Source organism: Asterias rubens, chromosome 15 (genome assembly GCF_902459465.1).
Source record: "Asterias rubens chromosome 15, eAstRub1.3, whole genome shotgun sequence".
Taxonomy (NCBI): Eukaryota; Metazoa; Echinodermata; class Asteroidea; order Forcipulatida; family Asteriidae; genus Asterias; species Asterias rubens.
Genome location: NC_047076.1, coordinates 6,124,638 through 6,148,248, shown reverse-complemented (window position 1 = coordinate 6,148,248; position 23,611 = coordinate 6,124,638). Strand labels below are relative to the sequence as shown.

General features: G+C 37.4%; 1 protein-coding gene and 1 long non-coding RNA gene across 4 annotated transcripts; one reads left to right on the top strand and one right to left on the bottom strand.

The window, feature by feature from the left end:
- The first annotated feature begins 69 nt into the window (after positions 1–69).
- Positions 70–17,462, top strand: LOC117300347 (sentrin-specific protease 1-like). Of its 2 annotated transcripts, none has more exons than XM_033784110.1 (16): positions 70–186; positions 1,608–1,675; positions 3,071–3,228; positions 4,679–4,787; positions 5,083–5,230; positions 6,362–6,545; positions 7,312–7,454; positions 8,030–8,250; positions 8,922–9,069; positions 10,149–10,233; positions 10,485–10,517; positions 10,986–11,255; positions 11,577–11,774; positions 12,382–12,461; positions 13,429–13,603; positions 13,942–17,462. In XM_033784110.1, exons 1-16 carry the CDS (start codon positions 95–97, stop codon positions 14,002–14,004), a joined length of 2,175 nt encoding a protein of 724 aa, XP_033640001.1. In that variant the 5' UTR covers positions 70–94; the 3' UTR covers positions 14,005–17,462. The 2 variants fall into 2 exon arrangements, with proteins under 2 accessions (XP_033640001.1, XP_033640000.1); XM_033784109.1 differs by having other exon boundaries at positions 1,605–1,675.
- Positions 72–23,028, bottom strand: LOC117300349. Of its 2 annotated transcripts, none has more exons than XR_004520164.1 (6): positions 18,987–23,028; positions 13,404–13,574; positions 8,906–9,067; positions 6,099–6,212; positions 5,151–5,220; positions 72–158 (listed from the first exon to the last, which is right to left on the bottom strand). It is a non-coding gene; the product is annotated as an uncharacterized LOC117300349 (long non-coding RNA). The 2 variants fall into 2 exon arrangements; XR_004520165.1 differs by lacking the exon at positions 72–158 and adding an exon at positions 5,558–5,630 and having other exon boundaries at positions 5,130–5,220.
- Between the last annotated feature and the right edge of the window lie 583 nt (positions 23,029–23,611).

Here is a 23,611-nt window from a genome sequence, read left to right as displayed (position 1 = left end):
AAAACGACACACAAGAAAAGCGCAACATTTATAAAAAACGAAGAAACTGGAGTCGTGTTTGACCGTACACTCCGATGTCTCAATTGGTGTCCTGATGGTGTCCAAAATAACATCTGCCTTCAGAACTTGGATTGGTTCTGACGGGACGCCTTCGGGTTCTGGACAGAGAAAACGCAGTTGGGGAAGGTAATTTTAGTTTACGTTTTACATCGTAGTTTGCAAAGCATTGTGTATCTACCATAATCAAAGTATGGTATAAGCTTGTATTTCCGACACAATACGAGTCACTCATTATTAATATATCTCTAAATATTGCAAACCTTGCATTGCGATCACTTATCCGATTTTGCAAGAAAGTTAAAGAGTTTTATTAGGTCTAATAAAACTAAAGTTAAAAAAGCTTAAATTAAAACTATTAAACATGTCAAACTAACAAAAATTAAGTTAAACTCAAGTTAATTATTATTTTATCAAAAAAGTGAAGTAAAAGTAGGCCTAGGAAAAGTTTCCGCATGGCGCCACCACTTTTTCATTCGATATGAAATAATATAGTATCTAATTTACCTCATTGATATATCCCTTTTTGTAAAAATGAGTGAAAAAGTGGTGGCGCCATACGGAAAGTTACCCTAGGGCTAGGCCTATATCACTTAATTGAGTGGAAAAATAGTGGATAACTTTCTGTAGCCTGCCACCACTTTTTCACTCATTTTTACAAAAAGGGATATCTAATTTAGGTAAATTAGATACTATCTAAACTATTTCAAACCATTTTATCGAATGAAAAAGTCGTGGCGTGGAAACGGAAACTTTACCAAAAAAGGTTTGGTTGGGAAAATTATCTGAAAAATTCTATTTTTTCTAGGCCTATATTGCAATTTCTTACTTCATTTCCCTGTAAAATAAATCATTGAGAACCACAAAAAATAAAAAATAAACTGTATTTTACTTAGAAATTACTAATTTTAGTAGTGTTTATATTTTAATCCTGTCTGGGATAACTTTCCGTTTCCTGCCACTACTTTTCACTCATTTTTACAAAAAGGGTCTCAGTGAGGTAAATTAGATATATTATTTCAAATCGTATAACAAGTGGTAGCGTGACACAAAAACTCTTCTCCCGTGTCTGTTCTCTTCTAGGAGGACTAAAAGTTCGTAATTTTGGGGATGTTTGTTGGGATTGAACAAAAATTGTCTCAGCAAGGATTCAAACATATATGTAAGCAGTAAAAGCAGAGGCAATTCCACTTGGCTACATAGCAAGAGTCCGAAATACTATACTTGGACATTTATTTATAAATTTTATATAACTAATGTTGTCTACTCAAATGAAAGAGTGCACTACACAATCTCCCCGGCGAAACAGCAGTTTTTATTAACTTAAAACTATGAACTGTCACACTGCAATTAAAACCTTTCAGCATTTTTTGACACTGTTATGTTTTCTTTGTCTTGTGATTTGAGGATATTTCTACCATATTAATATTATTTCATACTTAAACAATGATTTTCAAATGATTTCAATATCAAACAATGAGGTTGAAACTTGTAAAACCTAGCTATTTTGATTCCGATGTTAAAATGGTCTTGTTCCCTTTTTGTAGCAGCGACAGACAGCATGTGGAACAGGATATCCTGGAGACACCACAGGCCAAACGAAGCAAACACAGCCACGGTGAGTTCATATGAAGACAAAACGTCTTAGAATCATCATAGGAACCCCTTGCCAAACTAAAGGTTCCTCATTTTGACCAGATCAATAATCATGTTTAAAATGACATAACAAATTTGTTTTTCAATAAACTTGGGTTCGAATCCCACCCGAGTAACATGCCTGTGATATTTGTTCACAGGACTCGGGAAAGTACTGAGTATACAGTGCTAAAAACCAAAATTAATATTCTTTATCCCCGATGCAAATTTAACATCTATTAAATTCTGTTCAATAGATGTTAAATTGCATCAGGGGTATATAAAGTATATAAATTTTTGATTTTCCCATGGGCCATACATGTACACCGATGTGTGTTAGCGCTGTATACTCGACACTGTATACACGGTACTTTCCCTAGTTCTGTTAAAAAAAATCAAATGCATATTTTTTACTCTGGTGGGATTCAAACCAACAACCTTTGCAATTCTAGAGCAGTGTCATACCAACTAGACCACAGAGATTGCCCGGTAGCTAGAGGCAGTTTGAATAAACTTCTGGTGCTTTCATAGCTGGAACAGAACTGGACACTAACTCAATAAACAGATTGGTGGCAATGAGAGCACCAGTCTAAAGTAAGCAGGGGAGGATTTCACAAAGGTAGTCCTAACTTAGGACTAGTCCTAGCCAATGCTAAGAGATAGGACCAGTCCTAAGTTAGTTAGTTACTGGTCCTAACTTAGGACTGGTCCTATCTCTTAGCATTGCCTAGGACTAGTCCTTAGTTAGGACTACCTTTGTGAAATCCACCACAGAGCCATAAAATTGGGCCAAAGGAATGAAAGAAATAAGATTTGATTTCGAGACCTCAGATTTAGAACTTGAGGTCTCGAAATCAAGCATCTGAAAGCACATAACGTCGTGTGACTATGGTGTTTTTTTTTCTTTCATTAATATCTCGCAACTTCGACGACCAATTGAGCTCAAATTTTCACAGGTTTGTTATTTTATGCGTATGTTGAGAAACACCAAGTGAGAAGACTGGTCTTTGACAATTACCAATAGTGTCCATTGTCTTTAAAACAAATCAATCTTTCCAAACTAGAAAATCTCCCTGATTATGAGCACTTTTCCCCCATTATGTTGAATGTAATTCAAGTTATCTCCCTGGCTTCAAGATGCACAAGTTGACACTGCTACATTTTCCTACCTTCTGACAGTTTAATTCTATTCAAATCCACATGTTGCCATGTCGTTGAAAAAGGGAGAATAATATAAAAAACCTTTGTACAATAATTTATAATCAAGAACTGGTTGAGCAAATAATTAATGAAAACAAAAGTGAATAAAAAAAAATGAAATTATGCAGTCATACAAATGTTTTTAGAAATGGATTTTTCTTTTTTGCTACTACAACAAAAGAAGCCACCAGTCCCATCGTCAAAGTTGCTACCTGGATAAAGCAGAAAGCCACGACATTTGGTGAGAACTACTTCTACCGTCCTGTCGACATGCAGAATGGATATGAAAACCACACATCAGTGACCCAAGAACCCGTGCAAGAAAACCCTGAACAGGTAAAATACTTATTTTTGATGGCTGAGACATCAGAGTGTGGGTTTCGAATCCCGGTCGTGCCATTTATTTCCTTGTGCAAGATATGTAATTGCTACTCATCACCCAGGAGTAAATGGGTACTTGTTAGGGTAGAGACTGTTGGTGTGAATGATTCGCAACCTGTACTCCAATTTGGCTGCCGGTGTGGCGGTTTCAACTTTCCGCTGTGTTCAGTTTTCCGAATGACCAAATACGGTAGCATTACGTCATGCGATGCCTGCGCACAGCAAGCGAAAGTAGTCAATTTTTAGTGCCGTATTGAGTCATCCGTTACCCTCCGGTAGCTGTCATGGCGGCGTCCACGAGTCGAGTACAACTAGCGGCAAACGCGTGGATCGTATGAGTTGTTTTTTATGCAAGCAGAGTGTGGCCTGCCTAAAGTTGTACCCATGAATACATGTAAAGATGGGGTAAGAGATTATGTGACTACACAGAAAATAATCGTAATTATAAACAATTTGGGGTCACTGCTGAGAGAACTACAGTACTCGCCAGGGTACTCGCGGCGGTATCTGACAGGTCACCCGGAAAACTTAACACGCCGGAAGGCTTAAACCGTTCGAACAACGTGCTGATATGTCCGACTACGTCACCCAGAAAACTGAACACGGCGGAAGACTGAAACCGCCACACCGGTGCTGCATACTCGACAGGAATTGTTTCAGGAAGCATGATATGAACATGGGTACACAGTGTAAGGTGCTTTGATACAATGTTTAAAAGCAACTAATAAATGGCAATCATTAATGATTCCCAGAATTTAGATGGAGGAAACAAAGTACAATTGTTGAAGGCACTGGACACTATTGGTAATGGTCAAAGACCAGTCTTCTCGCTTGGTGTATCTCAACATATGCATCAAATAACAAACCTGTGAAAATTTGAGCTCAATTGGTCATTGAAGTTGCGAGATAACTATGAAAGAAAAAACACCCTTGTCACACGAAGTTGTGTGCTTTCAGATGCTTGATTTCGAGACCTCAAATTCTAAATCTGAGGTCTCAAAATCAAATTTGTGGAAAAATACTTCTTTCTCAAAAACTACTTCACTTCAGAGGGAGCCGTTTCTCACTATGTTTTGTACTATCAACCTCTCCCTATTACTCGTTACCAAGTTAGATTTTATGCTAATAATTATTTAGAGTAATTACCAATAGTGTCCACTGTCTTTAACCCTCCCACTTTTCCATGAGCTGACCAAACAAATTTGAACTACAGTTTGTGTATGATGAAACAACTGTGCACATACATATCTTTGTATTGTGCAGATTAATTATTAATACAGCTATCACTCAAAACCGTGTGATATTGAGTGGTCAAACTGTGGGAGGGTTATGTTAAAAAGCTGGCTTACATTTTATCAGCTAGGGACGAACATTGGTTATCCTAATGATGTTTATTTTGTCGCAGCTTTTACGGAGGCGCCCACTGCATCAGAGACCCAAAGTCGCCGCATCCAAGCAACCAATCAGGGAGAAGGCGGGCCCAAGGGACAGAAGGAAACATCCACAAGGACCAGGTGAGAATCATGAATATTCATGAATGTTCATGAATATTGATTCCTTAAATCCTCTTACTCCTACTACCATTTTTCAGTGTGTTGGCCGACCATTTGAAACCATTCAACTGCACAGGTTTTGAACTGAATTACTGTTTTTCAGATCAGCAAAAGTTAATCCACATTTAAATAATATTTGTTTAAATCAAGATACATCACTTGTAGCAGAGTTGTGAAATGTAGGGCTGACTGATCAAAATAGTGGTGTCGTGAACATTGGTTTTTCATTGAGATATCATTTTGAATCTGATTTTAGATACAAGGAGAGGCAACGCCCTCTCATCAAGAGATTGTGAGGATGGTCGAACGTCAAAAGCAACTCACCACCAGTTGGCAGATCCTAACTCATCCAGTTACAGTAGCGCATCCTGCCGGTCAAAGAATCACCCAAAACCTGTTAATAGGTATAAAAAAGCAGCTGATCAGGGCTGATTTTATAAAGCTGTCTAGCAGACAATACTGCTTAGCACATTTCTTTGCTTATCAAAAAAAATCGTGGGTTAACAGTGAAAACTTTATGAAATTTTACTAAGTAACCAGTTTCTGTTAAGCAATATTTTTCTGTGCTTGCAAGTTTTTATGTTTACACCGGTAGCATAAAAAATTCATTGCTTGCGTCTATGTCCAGTTTACCCACCATACGCACACCATTTGCCATGGTTCCCTGTGCCTTTACCAGTGTGCTTTTTGCAAAGTTTCAAAACATTTTTCCACAAAGAAGTGTCCCTTACCAGAGGAACATTGGTGCGCTCCTCCAAGAGCAAAGTCCGAGGCCTGGGGTCTTGTTATCGCTAGTGTTCCAATCTGTCAAAAGAGAAGCTGATCCGTATGAGCTTCGGGCCTCCAATTAACCCACAGCACGCATAGGAATAAGCCTTCTGCTAGTTAGACTTACATAATGTCTGGTACAATGACTTGCTTCTAGTCACAAGTTACCGCTTACATTTGAATTCTTCAGACTATAGAGACAGTTGCTATGCTAAATGTTTTGAGGAAGCTTTTGTATAGCAATCATCAGATGTGAGCAAACCCTGGTACCATTGTGTCATACACACTCACTCAGAATTGTGTATGCATGTTCACTATGCAAAAGCTTGCACCGAATCATTTGACGAAGCAACTGGCTCTAGGAATTCAAAGGTAAGTGGTAATTGTGATCATGCAAGTCAATGTACTAGACAATATTCAAATCTAGCACGCAATCGGTTTATTGCCTCAGAGTCCTATTCCTTTGCCGTTTGCAAAGTTTCAATACAAAGAAGTGTCCCTTACCAGAGGGAAATTGCTGCACTCCCTCAAGAGCAAAGTCCAAGGCCTGGGGTGGTTGTTTCCGCTAGTATCACAACCTATCATCTGAATGATAGTTACACCCGCGTGTTTTTGTACCTGAGGCAAAAGAAAAGATATTTACTTTTAATCAAATTTTGAATAAAAAAGTATCACCTGGTTTTCCTTGATTTAGATGGGAATAGTATCGTCATAGTCAAAATTATGAAATTAATTTCAATCATGATTATAAATTTGTGTTTTTGCAGGAAGATGATATCCAGTCGTCCCAATAATGGACCCAGACACCAGGGGCCTCTACCAACCCAAGCAGCCCCGCCATCCATCGGAAACTCTTACACCTCCGTCAACCAAAAATTGTTCCCTCAAACCCACATACGGAAAAGCAGTGTATCATCGGATGGGGGAAGGAGTCAGTCAACAGCCAGTGAGGTATAGTCGACCATGGATTGATAGATTTGGCTGCGGCTATGGCTGGATCAGGCTATTGGTCATTACAGCCATAGCCACTTAATGACCTATTTCATTTAAAAGTCGCCGCAAGATCACTGCAACAGACTGTGCAAGTCTTGCACATAGTTCAAACTTCCGGGACCAAAGTTGGTCTCAACTAAATTGAGTTTTACTTTGCGCGTTTCTGTTTCTTCAAATAGTCAATTTTTTAAAGCCATTGGACACTTTCTGAACAGAACAAAAATTAAAAGTTCACAGATTACAAATAACTTACAGGGTTTACAGAAGGTAGTTGGTGAAAGACTTCCCGTGAAATATTTATTCCATGAAATGCTTTACTTTTTGAGAAAACATTATAACAATTGTCAATTCTCGATATCGAGAATAACGTATTTATTTTAAACACATGTCATGACACGGCGAAACATGCAGAAACAAGGGTGGGTTTTCCCGATATTTTTTCCTGATGTCGTGCGATTGCTTTAACACAGATTATGGCTATATATTATATTGTTGGGAAAGTGAAATTAGGTGCAATATATGTTTATAACTCAACAAATGGATAAAGAAATGTGAGAATAAGACTTGTGCTGAGTGGGGGCTAAAATTAATGGCCTCGGGTCTGTGGTGGTCCAGTATTAACTTCAAGCCCTTTAGATACCATTCTTCTGAAGTCTACATTCTAAACAAAATAAGTCTTTGGTACTTTGTAACCACTGTATCCTTCCCCGATCATTTTCTGCAGTGTGTGCGTTTAGATCAGCTTCAGAATTACCAGCATTTATTGCAGCAGTTTACAACGGCTAACGTTAGTTCCTTTGCTATGAACTCCACCTTACAAGTAAAAGACAGCACGCAGAAAACCATGACGAGAAACACCGCCAAACGGTAACATTTTAATGACAATTTCATCCTTATTATGTACTTTTAAAAGGGAATGGTCATTGTCTTTTGCAAGTAAATTAATTCCCATCAAACAGATTGAATGAGGGAGCGGCTCAAAGTCAAGTGCGTTCTAGTCGTAACGGAACATTCCCATGGGCACACGGTTGCAAATGATTGAACCCCCAGAATGTGCCGATTGACTGTATTATTGTGCTTAATCCAAAACTAGTGAATAGATGTTTCCTCTACATACCTTACAACAAAACCTGTGATCATCATTTTTGTGAAGACGACAAAAAGTTTTGTGTTTTGTCAAGAAATGTTGCAAGTTGATATTGGCTTACTTTGAAAGTTGCATATGGAGCCATTTTAAAAGTCCTGGACAAAAAAAACTTCGTGGAAAGCAAGCACAAAACCTTCGCCCAGAAGCTTAAACAGTTTTCAGAATTACTTATTGTTTTCCAAGAGACTTCCAACATCGACCTAGATACTTCAGTTGATAGAGTGCCCGCACGTTAATCAGAAGAGCGCACGTTCAAGTAATTTGTTTCTTTAATTCAACCTGAAAATGCTTATAGGAGAATCCAAGAATCAACCGAACTGGGTTCCGTCATCGCTAGACCCAAGATCCCAGAGGGGAAGACGCTTCACCGAACCAGAGTCCTCCCGCATGAGTACAACACCCAACAGGAGATCCGGGAAGCTGCCAGACTACGCCTTCATGCACCTGTCTCGGAACTTAGTCCTAGCGCTACGCCGTACTCTAGCAGGCACACAGTAGCCACGCCCGCCCAACCCAGTAAGTTAATGCCTATAGACCCTGGAACTCCTTCCAATCAGTCAATGTGACAGATTTTTTGCAAATTTTACTATTTGGCTGTGTTAATTGTCGTGGTTTTTCTGTGTGCTGTCTTTTACTTGTAAGGTACATAAATAGTTCATTAATTTTGGTTTTACTCATAATACACCGATGTGTGCTAGCACTGTTTTCTCAGTACTTTCCCAAATTCTGTGTATAAAAAACCACAGGCATATACCCGGATGAGATTCGAACCTTAACATCTATTAAGTTGGAGTTCACAACAAAGGAGCTAAGTGTGACAGATTCCTTACTCCACAGCCAAACAATTTGTTCTTTTTATCAACATCGGACCATGCATGTGGAACTGGACAGAGTCAACATGAAGATTTCCGCCCAAATTTCCATGTTATTCACAAACGATGAGACCTGGTTCCCTCAAAAATTTGATTTCAATTTCTAACTTTAATTAGCTTTATAACAGTGCTGCATGTAACTTTTAGTTTTACAACTTACTATGTGGCTTGCTGCTTTTCAAAGTCCTGAAAAAAAAATTTGGGGAAAGGGTTTGTGTGACATTTTTATCAACACGACACTTATTATTTTATTCCTTTTACAGGAATTTTGCCCAATTGTGTCTAAAAAATGTTCTTACCCCTTTGATGTTTCAGATTTCAGTCGGTCCGAGTCACCGATCATCCTTGCGGTCAAGCCAGCCCCCAAGCCATCCACCTCCACCAGAGAACTATCGCAGCTGACGGCGTTCGAACGAAGCTTAACCTCGTCACCATACGCACTGCAAGACTGGGTCAAAGATCTGTAAGTATTGGGGATAAATATTAGTCACAAATTCAATACAAGATCATGCGGCTCATGTACCGATGTCTGAATTCTTGTGGTCCAGCATACCTGACCAACCTACTGACCTACCATAAAATATCTTGGAACTAACACTCTAGTTTGGACAATTCTGCATTATTCATTCCTAGAAGCAAACACAGTTAATAATAATATAATATATTCAATTTATATAGCACCTAATATATAGTTATCTCTAGGGGCTTTACAAATAACTCAAATAAATAACCTGTTAAATTATGTACAATTGACTGAATGATTAACACACAAGCAAGGTAATTAATGCTGTAAAGAGAAGAGGTGGGTTTTTATGGCACTTTTGTATGATTTACAGGGAAGGTACACGTTTGGTAATTACTCAAAACAAATATTAACTTTAATAAAAACTGACTTGGTAAGCATTGGAGAGCTGTTGATAGTATAAAACATTGTGAGAAACGACTCCCTCTGAAGCAAAGTAGTTTTTGAGAAAGAGGTGATTTCTCACTAAAATAATAAAAGACTTCTAGCTAGAAGTCTTTTATTCCTATCTGAAAGCGACAAATTCGTCCAACAAGGGTGTTTTTTCTTTGATCATTTTCTTCAAACTCCGATGACCAATTGAGCTCAAATTTTCACAGGTTTGTTATTTTATGCATATGTTGAGATACATTTACCAAGTGAGAACACTGGTCATTGCAAATTACCAATAGTGTACCTTCCCTTTAAAGGAGTTGATAGAATAAATGTGATGGGGGAGATTGTTCCAGAGAGTGGGAGCAGTTGGGGTGACGACGCCTTTTCTAATGCAGCCCCCAGGATATGGAACAGTCTTTCGAATAATAACAATGTACAGACAATCACCTACAATACATATTTTTAAGACGCCACTCAAATTTCACCTGTTTGCAAGAGCTTACTGTACGGTGCCATGAGCAATGATTGTTGGAATATGACACCATACGAATGTTATGATTGATTGATTGATTATTTGCATCAAGGTTTTTTTAAAAGGGATTTTATCAATATTCATCGGTGTCATTTGAATTATTCATTTATAGGAAGGACCGGTTTGAGAGCAGTGTTCGATTACATGATAAAAATGTTGAGAAGGAAAGAGCGACTGTTAACGTCTACAAACATCAAGTAAGTTGTGATTTTTCAATTAGATGGTTTAACAAGACTGGCCGAGCTTGGGGATCAATCGTTTAAAATCTTGGACTTGGACAGTTTTTGTAAATGGTAATGAATAAAATAAACTTTCCTTTCCTTGGAAGAAAAGTTATTCATTACCTGTTAAAAAAAAACTGTTGATGTATATCTCTTATATCTAGGTTTAACATCAACGGTAAATGTCTTTATTAAACTATTTCTCTTCTTAAATTGTTGTCTTTCAGAGAGATGAACAGGTTGCACAAATTTCGAAAAAGGTAGGTGCTCAATATTTTTCACATTGAAGCAAGTGTTTTGTTATTCAATATTTCTGGTCGAGCTGATTTCTTGTTTGAGTATGTGAAAAAATTTGTTTAGGTTTTAAGGTGTTGTTAGATTGGAAGACGTGTGAAGAAATCAAGCCGAGTTATTTTGTTATTGTCATTTGAACATTTCCTGTGTATCCCTGGAAAAGCAAGCTGATACAAGCATTGGCTTTCCTTGGATTTTCTGCTATGTATAAACAAAAGTTGCCTTTTTTTCGATAACGGAAAATATGAAAATAACAAAATGATACAAGCAATGGATTTCGTTGGGTTTTCTGCCACGTTTAAAAAAAGAATAAATTGTCCTTTTCTCAGATTACGAAAAATATGAAATGAAATTAGCAAGATGATACAAGCCTGCCTTGGATTTTCAGCCACATTTAATAAAAAAAAATAAACCAAAAAATTGCCTCCTCTCAGATAACGGAAGATATGAAAATAGCAGAACGACGAGCCGCCGTGATCGAGGAACCTCCGACCCCCGAGATCTCTGAAGAAGAATCATTGGATGAATCATCGGAGGAGGAGGAGGAAGATGAACTCCCTGAGATGACAGAGGAGATGCTGAACGAGGTCAACAACGCCCTCAAGGGACAGCCGACCAATGAGGTCCTGACCGAGGGCTTCCGGTTACGGCTGACACGCAAGGACATGGCCACGCTACAAGGGCTGAATTGGCTGAATGATGAGGTAAGGGTGTTATGGTCGAGTGGTTTAGAGCATCAAATTCAAGTTGTGGTCTTTAAGTCATTAGAGTGTGGGTTCGGGTCCCACGGTCGCAACACTTGTGTCCCTGAGCAAGATACTTTACTATAATTGCTTCTCTTCACCCAGGAGTATAAATGGGTACCTGCGAGGGTAGAGGTTGATAGTCCTTGATCAGCTTATGAACCGAGTTAGACCTCTTTGTTTGAGGCCAAGGATGTTTCTATAATAAAGACCTCCATCCAGGCGATTTTGTTTCCGTCAGGTCGTTAACGATTTTGCAATTTTTTCTCTCTACCCAACTAGATCATCAACTTCTACATGAATCTTCTGGTGGAGAGACCCGAGCAGCCAAACTCTCTCCACTGCTTCAACACGTTCTTCTATCCCAAACTCCTCAAGGAAGGTCAGACGGGACTCCGCCGATGGACGAAGAAGACGGACATCTTTGCCAAAGACATGATCCTGGTGCCCATCCACCTCGGGATGCATTGGTGTATGGCTGTAAGTTGCTCTTCATTTCTTATTACTTAGCCCAAAGCCTGCAACACTCCTTCTGATCCTTTTAGCATGCCTCGGAAATAACCAACAGCACCCACAGCAATTGCCATGGTGCCCTGTACTTTTGCTGTGGTGTCCTTTGCAAAGTTCCAATACAAGTTAACATAACAGAGTGCCCCTTAACAGAGGAGAACTGCTGTGCCCCTTCAAGAACAAAGTTTGAGGCATACAAACAGAGATATCCTCTCTTCGAGACTTGACATTTTCTAGAAAGAAGTTCAGTAGTCATCAAAGAAATAGTCCACATTGTGTTCAAACTTGCAGTTTGGTGATGCACAGAGTCTGTAAAACGAAATTGTAACATCTGGGAGATTCCAGGTCTAGAATTAGGGGAAACCTAGGTCCTCGAACGAGCCTTTTTCAGTCATTTTTACATTCCTCAAATCTCACCCTAGTACATAGTAAAAGTTCTTGTATTGCACTTCACCACACCCAGTGGGTGTCTCAAAGCACTGGTATCCAATGACCATACCCGGTGACCAGTTTAACTCCTGCAATCCCTGGATGCCCTTATTACATCACTGATTGTTTTTGTTGTTTTTATTTACAGACCATTGATTTTCGAAGTAAGAGCATCACCTACTTTGACTCTATGGGTGGACACAATCAGAAGTGCTTAGACGCTCTTAGGTATGCCTTTAAATATTTCATACATACATACATATAGGGCATTTATATAGCGCCACTACGTCAAGAACGCAGCGCATTAGATAATAGCCGGTTGTTTCGCTAGTCCATCAGCTTTTGGTTATGATAGAAACTTTTAATTCTGAAAAGACCGAGAGTCTTTGATGAACGTATATGAAAGCCAAATCTATTATTAAAGTGTTATAACACAAATCCTCAAACAAAATATTGCTCAATGCAGTTGGATTGGGCTTCTGGTAATGGTTTGAGCTGAATTGTTTGAAGAGGGTAGTGACATATAAAAATGGGATATGGGAGTTGTGGGTTCGAATCCCAAGTGTTTGTGGATGTTTTTCTTCAGGACTCAGGGTAGTGTAGGACAGGAGTTATTTATGCAGCTCTTTTCACACATCGCTGTTGGTTAAGAAGCAAAATAAAAATTCTTTGCCTTTATGTCATTACTGCACAAATTAAAATATTATGAGTTTGGTTGTGATGCCTCAATCCACCAAAATAAGACCTAACCTGCTAAAATATTCTAATTGGGTTTGGATTAACGGCAATAAAAATTCCTCATATATTTGGTTTGCGGTAACGCCATGGTTTTACTTGCTTTGTAGATTATGTTCTTTTGAGAACTTGTCTTGCTTAATATTCTACTACTGCGCAGTAGATTCTCAGAATTTTAGAGACTTCTCAATTCTGAAAAAAAGAGAGAACTATTCTGCTTTTTAACTACTACTACCTCGGCGGAAGGTGTATAAAATCGGTCGGGCTTTTGCTTTAGTGGATTGAAGGACTTCTTGTTGTTAACATCACTACCGCGGAGTGAGTTCCTAACTGGTCTCAATATTCGACTAGCTTGCTCTTATCAATCATGGTCAGGAGACTATTGATACCTCACCATGCAATCCCTTGAATCCCATACAATAAAAACCAACATACCTTGTTTTCTCCCTCCCTTTTGCAGAGATTATCTCATTGATGAACACCAAGATAAGAAAGGCTCGGCCTATGATATCACCGGATGGACGTTCTCCTGTCCCAAGGACATTCCGCAACAGATGAACGGCAGCGACTGCGGTATGTTTGCCTGCAAGTTTGCCGACTACGTATCTAGAGACAAGAGAATAACATTCACACAGGTAAAAGTTTTGCTGACACTGGTGTTGTCAGTTTGTGGGATATGGTCGGGTCTTTAGTCCAAAAGTTAGGGGTTAACGCGTGGAGTGAACTCGCTACAGCACTTTAGGGGCCTATTTTACATAGAGCCAACATTGATAGTAACTGCAAATAAATCGTTGTTGCTTTGTAAATTGTGATGTCAAAATAAAATTCACTATTGTGACTGACTATTTGCCTTACGATTGATTTTATTGCTTTTTGAAATCGAGCCCTGGTCCCAGGTTATGATGATGTCACAGAATGATTAAAACTTTGCTAATTTTTCCTGTTTTTCTTCCTTTCTTTTTACATTTGCCAGCACGATATGCCTTACTTCCGGAAGATGATGGTCTGGGAGCTGCTACATAAAAAACTTCTCTGAACAAAATGAAGAAAGAGAAGTGAATATTGGAACTGATGGACTATATATATATATATATATATATATATACACTCAACTACGACTGAAGTGTGCAAAGTGAGCTCTTTAAGTTGTTTTTGTTTCGTCGCTGTCGTCGTGGCAAGGACATGTTATTGTTACAAGCACCGGGAATATGAAACCTCGGAATAACAAAATGGCTGAAGGTGTGACGTTGTTGCATGGAACCCATTTGCAAGAAGTCAGAACCCATTTCCTTGGACTGAGTAATGACCTTGGTATGACATCATTGGAGGTAATTAATTAGTTTTGTGATAGCGGTTACAGGTCGTGGCATGTTCTCAAATGCCCTGGATGTTTGTTTGTAGTAAAACAGGCACTGGTTACCTGCAGCGTGTTTCTAATTATTAAGCACGGCTGCAGGGTACCAATTTGCACAACAAAATCTGCTTAACACAAAGAACTTTTGCTTAGTAGAAACGGGTTCCCAGCCAAAATGCAATGTGAATTGTATTTATTTGCCACTGATTCCCCGGTGATATCTGCTAAGCAGATTAACCTATTAAGCAGCAACTATAGCTACAAAGATCAATGATTTGTGCCTGTGTTGATTAAAAGAACTTGGGCCCACTTAAGCAGAAAATACAACTGACCATATTTGTTTTGCTAAGCAACAGGAGCACAACCCATAAACAATGTGAACGACAGCATTTTGGCTGATAGCCTCTTTCTGCTTAACAACACTTTTCTGTGCTAAGCAGATTTTAAACACACATAACAATTATTTCTGTCAGGTTAAAAACATTGGGTAAAAGTATTTAACTTATTTTTCTGAGTTTGTACAACCTTTGATAATTATTTCTTTGATGACCCCTGTTTTCCAAGTGCCACATTAATTAGTCCTTTAAGTAAAACAAAAGAAGAGATAATGTAAGTTAGAGTTTAACCAATTATCTTGTGCCCACCCCCGTATTACTTAAAAGCAAGGTTGCACTCTCAGTAAAAAAAAATTGTTGACAGTGTATCATTTTACAATTTTGTCACAGAGTTTCTACATAGATGAAATTAAGATAATTTAACTTTAAAAAAAAAGTGTACCAAAAGTGTATTACAGGCATAATAGTAATCTTGTAAATATGTAAATATACGAAAGAAAAAAAGTAAGAAAGAAGAGCTAAGACAGATGTTAAGGTTACAGTGCAACCTTAGATTATGAAGGCGCTATTAATTATTATACTTTCATGTGTTTAATTAATGACCCACACCATACACCCTTTATTTAACAAGCAAAAATATATTGCTTTAAAAATTACCTAAATTAAATTCAGGGTCCGTTTCAGAGAGCTGGTTGGCATATGCTATAAAGCGTAGAGAAAAATACTGGTAAGCAGAAATAGGTTACCAGCTTGAGTGGCATTCAGTTTATGTTTTGTACTGGTACTCTGTTGACATCAGCGCCCAATTTCAAAGAGCTACTTGATTAAATTAAGCGGAAAACATGCTTAAGTTTCTGCTTAGCAAAAATAGGCAGGAAACCAGTCACTAATGGCACATTTTAAATGATGACATTGTGGCTGGTAATCTTATTTGGGTAAGCGTAATTGCTTTGTGCTAAGGCGGCTCTATGAAATTTGGCCAAGTCCTCCAACAGCATTAAAATCCAAATTGATGGTAATAAATATATTTAAACGTTAGAAAGCTATTTGCGTTTAGTTCAGGAAAAAGCCAAACTTACTTTTAGACACTGAAGAAAAAACTGTTTTTAAAAACAGAACTATAAAACTCTAAAAGATACACTAGAGTAGTGTCAGGACCTGGGGCCGATTTCACAAAGCAATAAAATTCATGGCAAGATAAAATGTAGTTATTATTACCATAGTGATTTGTATTGTGACATCACACTTTACTTGGCAACTATGATTGATTTGCAGTTAAGATCAATCTTTAGGTCATTGTGAAATCTGCCCCTGACAGGACTGACCAGAAGTGGTGAACTTGGAACAGTTTGCATCAACAAGAAAAATTAATGAAATATGCAAGGCGTATATTTTTAGTTTTGTCATTTTTCAAACAGCATTATCTCTCAAAATTTGTTCAGAGGAAAAATGGTCTTTAGGTGAAATATTGGGAGATGCAACTTTAACCCCTTTCAATAGACCACCTTGTATGACTGACGAGCCCCTAAAAATGTTACAAAATCTGACATGGGTTTAACCTATATGGTTTAACAATCAAAGTGTTGTTGATCAGCTCTCTGAAATGTGACCTCAGTGGGTCTTTGTTTATCTCCCCCCCCTCCTGTTCTTTGCACTTCACAATTGTCCAATGTTTAAACTTTTTATTTATCACCTTGTGTTAAAAGCAGTGACAAATATTTCCTCTTGCTGTTTGAGAGAAATTGGCCAATCCATTTTGTCCCCTCACTGCTGCCTAGTAATGGGGCACTTGTTGGAGTACACTGCTTCACGACACAGCCCCATGCGACCATCAACCACTAACTGCCCAAACATGGGCCCAATTTCGTAGAGCTGCTTAAACAGAAAATATTGCTTTAAAACAGTTGTCTGCTAAGCAGAAATGAGCAGGATAACAGTTACAAATTATACTTGTGACATGGTAGTTTGGATGGTAACCATATTAGGGTAAGCGTAATTATGTTATGCTTAGCTACTTTTTGTGTTCAAGCAGCTTTAGAAATGTGGTGCTGCCGTCACGCTCATGATTGTCAGTGCATCCAGGCCTAATAATGGAATGGTCGATTGTGACCATGGGGGAAGTAGTCCTTGATTTTCAGCCCCTCCCAGGCAAGACTACTTCTTGAGAATGGAATCTTCCATTCAGTTTGAATATCATCATTTGTGTTGTTCCTTTTTTTAAATAGCACTTTGGCAAGACAGGACATGGCTGCCATGAAATTACAGTCAACCCAATATGACTCGCAAACAATAGGACAGATTTTAAGAATCTTTCAGGGAAAGCAAAGCTACAGGTATTTTTTGTTTCTGACTTTGAAGTAATTATTCAGGTCTTGTTTGTCCATTGTTTAAAAATATGTTGGCACTTTGTTGGATCTTAAGTGTGATTTTTCCTGAAGAAACAAGGACTAAGTCAATGTATTTTTTCACTTACTGGTTTTTATTTCAAAACAATTGGGATTGGGCTTTGTCAGATATTTTGAAAATGTTTGCTTGCGGTACGAGGTTTTCAAACTTGTGGCTAGAAGGTAAATCGGAAGTCAAAACTGAAGCCATGGTTTAACAAGGAGCTTCATAAAGCTTTCATTGAAATAAACTCGGCATAATCAGGTTACTGGCTGAACAACAATTGGGTGTAAGCAAACATTTTCAACAGAATTGCTCAATAAACTTTTTGCCCTGGTGAATTTAAAGATGTTTGAAAAATTGAAATTATCATTTTTTTTGTACTTGAAAGTCTAGTTTAAAGACACTGGACACTGTTGGTAATTGTCAAAGACCAGTCTTCTTATTTGCTGTATCTCAACATAGGCATAAAATAACAAACCTGTGAAAATTTGAGCTTGAGATTGGTCGTAGGAGTTGTGAGATAACTATGAAAGAAAAAACACCCTTGTCACATGAAGTTGTGTGCTTTCAGATGCTTGATTTTGAGACATCAAATTCTAAATATGAAGTCTCAAAATCAAATCGGTGGAAAATTACTTCTTGCTCGAAAACTACCTCACTTCAGAGGGAGCCGTTTCTCACAATGTTTTATGCTATCAACCTCTCCCGGTTACTCGTTACCCAATAGTGTCCACTGCCTTTAAACAGAAACATGTCACATTTAAAAATGACATTGATCCTGTACCTTAACCTACATCATTATATATGTATGTATTTTGGAAGTTATGTTTTGTCGTCTGTGTAAACCTAATAAATTGACACGACTATCATTGTTCCTGTAATGTATCTCGGCTCATGGACAATTTGTTAATGAAAGAGAGGTGGCCATTTTGTCTTCCAGTTCTGTTGAAACTCTAGAAATATAACTTGGAAAATGCTGAGCTCAGTTGGTTGTTTGTTTGGATGATCTTTCTGTCAAGGGAACTTGGGGAACTCCCACAAGGGGATATAAACGCCAAGCTGGCAACAGCCAATCTCTCTCATACAAACATTGGTTTAACGGCTCTGATCTGCACAAATCAAGAAACTGTGATTCAGTACCTAGACGACAATACTTAGAAAAGATTCTGCTTCACTTTTTCATTTGATATGAAATAATATAGTATCTAATTTACCTCAATTAATTTACCTCAATTAGATATCTATTTTTGTAAAAATGAGTGAAAAAGTGGTGGCAGGATACAGAAAGTTATCCACATTCGAACCCACAACTTTGTGAGTGCAAGTCTTGCAATCTAACCACTGGACCACAATAGACCTTTTCGCAAATACCCATTGCTCAAGCGCTTGCTGTTGAATGAGGTGCATAGCCATAGACTAAGTATTTGCGATTTTAATACAAGGTCTATGGTTTTTAGTCAGCTGGGAACAAGAGTGTTACTACCATGTGACATGCCTGTATTGAAGAAAAACCTCAGCCGTTGCCTACAGCTGTTCAAGAAAAAATTGCAGCGCACATGCATTGCCTGATATAACTGGGATAACGTTCCGTATGGCGCCACCACTTTTTCACTAATTTCTACAAAAAGGGATATCTCATTGAAGTTTATTAGATACTAAATTATTTCATATCGAATGAAAAAGTGGTGGCACCATACGGAAACTTTTCCCTTGCAGAAATCCTTCCTTGGCTTGAAGTTCAAGCATATAGTAGATAGTACAGTTATATCAGGCAATGCATGTGCGCTGCAATTTTTTGTTGAACAGCTGTAGGCAACGGTTCAAGCCAATTAATTTTAAATATTTGTGAGTAAACTGGGCAATGGCACAGAAACAGAAGGAGGGAAACAACTAGTACAAAGTGTTACGAGTTGTGAAAATATGTGAAATGATAACACTTACTTATTAGCAGTTTGAACTCCTCCCCATGATTGCACAAACATTCTTGGTTGACATCTTATTGGGAAATGGTCCCCACATGTGCCAGCAGTGTGTTTATATACAAAGAAAAGCGCCCTCTTGTGGCATAAATGTTACAAACAACATTCTGAAGCGCCCTCTATAGTTTATGATTAAAAAGGTCACATAATATGATTATCTTCTCCCCACTAAGTCCAGAATTTCTGATCATCTTCTTGGTCTTGGAGAACAAAATTTGTATCCCCCGAAGCATTCAGTGCAGCCTGTGATTCAGGGATGGCCCAATTTAACAAACAAAAAATACTGCTTTTTAGCAAGCTTCTCCTGCTAAAGGAGTTTTAACATTCAGTATTTTCCTGCAAGGTATCTAGGGGTACGCTTGAATGGAGTCGTACTCCTGTTATAGCACTATGTAAAAATGGTTTATCAAGTTAATCAAACCAGGAACACCGGGTGAACACTCCTCTTTCCGATATTAAAAGTGCACTGGGTTCTTTTACGTGCATTACACAGGACCAACGGCTTTACGTCCCATCCGAAGGATGAAGCAATGGTTAAGTGCTTGCTCGAGGACAAGTGTCTCGACTGAACTCGAACCCACACTCTACTGGTCAGAAGCACCAGAGTTTGAATCAAGTGCTCTGCTCTCCAGTGCTCAGGTGTGGCAAACAACTGAGGAGTGACTTTTTTTTGCTTAATCCAACTACTTTGATTAAAGAAAAAAAAAAGACAAAGTTAGACACCACTATTCTGTTAACTTCACTTTCAAGCAATTTTATTTCAACCAAATATTAAGCTGTATGGCACACAGGAAAAGACGATAAATAAATTATACTAAATTGTACATAAAAGTGTTTGATTTATTCCACTGTACAAAGGAATGTCTGTGTGGTTGTTTTTTTGTTTGGGGAATGTATGGTCATAAGCAGCTGTAGCACATCGGACTTCTATTCTAGTTACAATAATTACAGTAACGCCCCGGCGAGGGTCAACTCAAAGACTCGGGTCTCGGGTAACGCCCCGGCGAGGGTCAACTCAAAGACTCGGGTCTCGGGTAACGCCCCGGCGAGGGTCGACTCAAAGACTCGGGTCTTGGACCCTCGCCGGAGCGTTACAATTATTGTAACTAATTGGACTTCGTGCTAAGTTTGATTTGTTAACATTTTCTTGCCTTAATTGAAATTTTTGGAATGGAAAACTTGCATTCACAAGTGCACTGACATGGACAGATATACGCCATCTTTACATGGAACTTGGGATTTGGCTTTGAGTTGCATCAAGCGCTCCAATATTCACCGACTAATCATGCAAGGATTTAACTTTTGATAATTTTTTTAAGTATGGACCTTGCTTTTATGCTACGAGTTAAAACTCAATAGTTAATTTTAAGACTGGGGTTCTTTATATTATCATTACCAAACAAAAAATTTTGTGGCAACAACTTTACGCCATACTATCATGCAAAAATTTGGCATGAACTTTCCATCTATATGTGCGTGAGTTTAAATTTAAACCAACTCAAGTATTAACTACGTAGTGTCAAACAATGCACAAGGCATTTAAAATACAATGTGATATTATCCCATCGGAAAACATGCACACTTTGCGACAATAAATTCCTAACATCGAAATTTAAAAATTTAGTCAAAAATTACTTCTACAAGCAACTATAGAAAAAGATTGCGATTTTAAAACTAAAAACCGTTGTAGTTGGACGGAATCAACTGAAAACAAACTAAAAATTTATCCACACTGTGCAAACAATTACAAGTTTACAATTAAAGTGTTTAGAACAAACAGTAAGTGATGCAAAAACTCTTAAAAAAGATCCCCAAAAATTCAGTGACATGTGGTCACAATAGACAGGATAAAATATACACAAAGAATCAGTTATCACATACTGACTGGCCACTTATTACAGGTTCTGTTTTAACTTTTAGAACAGTGTGTTAAAACCCAACCACTAACACCAAGTTCAACAGATAATTAAAAGTACTCAAAAATAATTAAAAATTGATAAATTGAAAGGCCAGGCCAGCTTGCCATAAAATAATTAAGCACAACTTAATTTGTTTTTGTAATTCAAGGAATAATTTTGTGTGAATTTCTTTCTCGGGAGTGAAGATTTTTCAGTTGCTTCCAAAGCAGAACAAAAATCTCGAACAAATGAGACGTGAAAGTCATATGAATACCATATTTACAATTTTTGTAGTTTAACTCAAACATGACATCAATGTCACAAAATGTGCTGAAAAATACAATATGTACAAAAAATTATGTCTTTTATAAATTATATACAAGTCATTTGTCAAAAGTATATACAAGTATAGTGGACTAGTTGTATAGTATTTTAGTTGGAACATCAAATAAAGTCATCTTATTTTTGGACTTTTAAAAGTCAAAACTTGTTTCCCCTGGAGTTATTTGGCTCAGGCACTAGGAATACATTTTTGTAGAATCTGGCCATTCTAAATGTTTGTTTTAATATTAAATTGAAAAAAAACACCATAACAACATTTGGGGCATTTCTAATAAATAAAGTGACAATAAAGGTAAATAAAATAAATTATACCGACTTAAAGTTCCCCAACTTCAAAATTAAAAAAAAATCGATTATAGGGCAGCTTTAAAATAAATGATTTAAAGAAATAAAAACAAAACAGGGTATACTTCCAATTTATGTCGATAAACAAACAAATTAAACGTGAAAATTACAAAATGTTAACATCCGGACGGAAGATTGATCTCAACCATAATTAATATTGTCTTTATTTTATTTATTTTTTAACTAGAGTCTTTCACTTCAATTGTTTATCTAGATCACTTGGACGGATGTGATATGTGGCACACAGATAATAATAATATCATTTTGAATAGTAAAGAGTACTAATGAATATTCAGGAACGATCATTGGAATTTTAAATGAATAATTCATGAATCAAATGATTAAGTTCAGTTTCCCCCACAAATCTTATCATCCTAAAGTTTTCATTGAAGAACCAAAAATCACTGCAACTTGACATAAAACGGGAATGTACACAAGATTGAAAGAGATTTTGTCACAAAAATTCAGACATTTAGAAAGTCGGATACTGGAATAATTTTCATAAAAGTTGGAAAGAATCTCTGTGAGGTTTTCACAAATTAAAAAAATCTCCTTCTGATTGAAAGTTTTCAGGCACTGAGCTCAAAACTTATTTCAGTAAGTACAGGAATTGTGAACTGAAATTAGAAGGTTATGTCTGAATCTTTAAAACCTTGGTAATTAAAAAAAAAAATCATTTCCTTCAACAAGATTTCAATCCATGCATAGAATTATTATTCCTTTTGGAAAAATGTTTCCCCCCAGAAATGAAATCTTATTAGTTATTAGTTTTTCTGATCCAATTCACTTGTACTCATCACATAATACAATATATATTTTGCATCCACCATTTTGTAAGTGCAGAATTTGGCGGCAAAAGCAGAGCCATAAAATTGTTCACATATTTTGATGAATTTAAACTTTCAACACGACAGACCATAGGCACACAGTGGCTGTGTGTGATGCCAGTGCAAGGGGTCGAAATCGCCATGAGAAATTGGAAACGTTAGTCGTTAGAAAGCACATTTGAACTCATTTAAATTATTGACAATGAAAACCTAACCAACCACTCCACTTCCCAACATCATGAACAATTAATTTATGGTAAAGTTACATTTCAAGTTGACCCCTACCCTTACACTGTGCAAACCCGTTACTCATTTTGAAATCTCCAAAACAACAGTGAATCAAATTAAACTTTAAAAACAACACACATTTAAATTACACCCATATTAAAAGTGCATAAATACATTTCAATTGTACATATTAACCAGTGGACGGATTAATAATCATACCATGACTTATCGATTAATTATTAATATAGAATATCGCTCACACTTGGCACACATAAATTTACACTATAGACAAAGCACCTACAAAAATAAAACCTTAGAGGGACGTGTTGCCTTGGATCGGTCGAGTTGGTCCATGAAAAGTGTTTAAAACCATTTGTTATGAAATTCGACATGGTTAGAAAGATGTTTTAAAAGTAGAATATAATGATCCAGACAAACTACGCCTCAAAATTGTGTGGTTTTCCTTTGACTTTGCGAACAAACAAGGTCGGCCATTTTATGGAGTAAAAAACTTAACTCTACAAAATGGTGGCTGTGTTAGTTCATGATGTATAAGGAAAACCATGCAATTTCGAGGCATATTTGTGTGGATTATTATATACTACTTTTAAAACATCTATCAAATCATATGCATTTTATAACAAACGGTTTCAAACGCTTTTCATAGACCAACTCGACCGATCCAGGGCAACGTGTCCCTTTAAACATACACTCATCTCTACTGGACGGAAGATGATATATATTTCTTTTTACAACCCAAACACTTCTTCTTTTCTCTTCTCTTCTGGACGAAGCTTTGAAATTCACTTTTACAATATATTCTCTGAGATTTGTTTTGAATAGAAATATTATTTACTATAGATTTTGTTGCAGTTTGTTGTTTTCTCTCTTTCGTGCAATATATAGATCTGAATTTGTTTATACGAGTCGACTTGGACCCGGTAGAA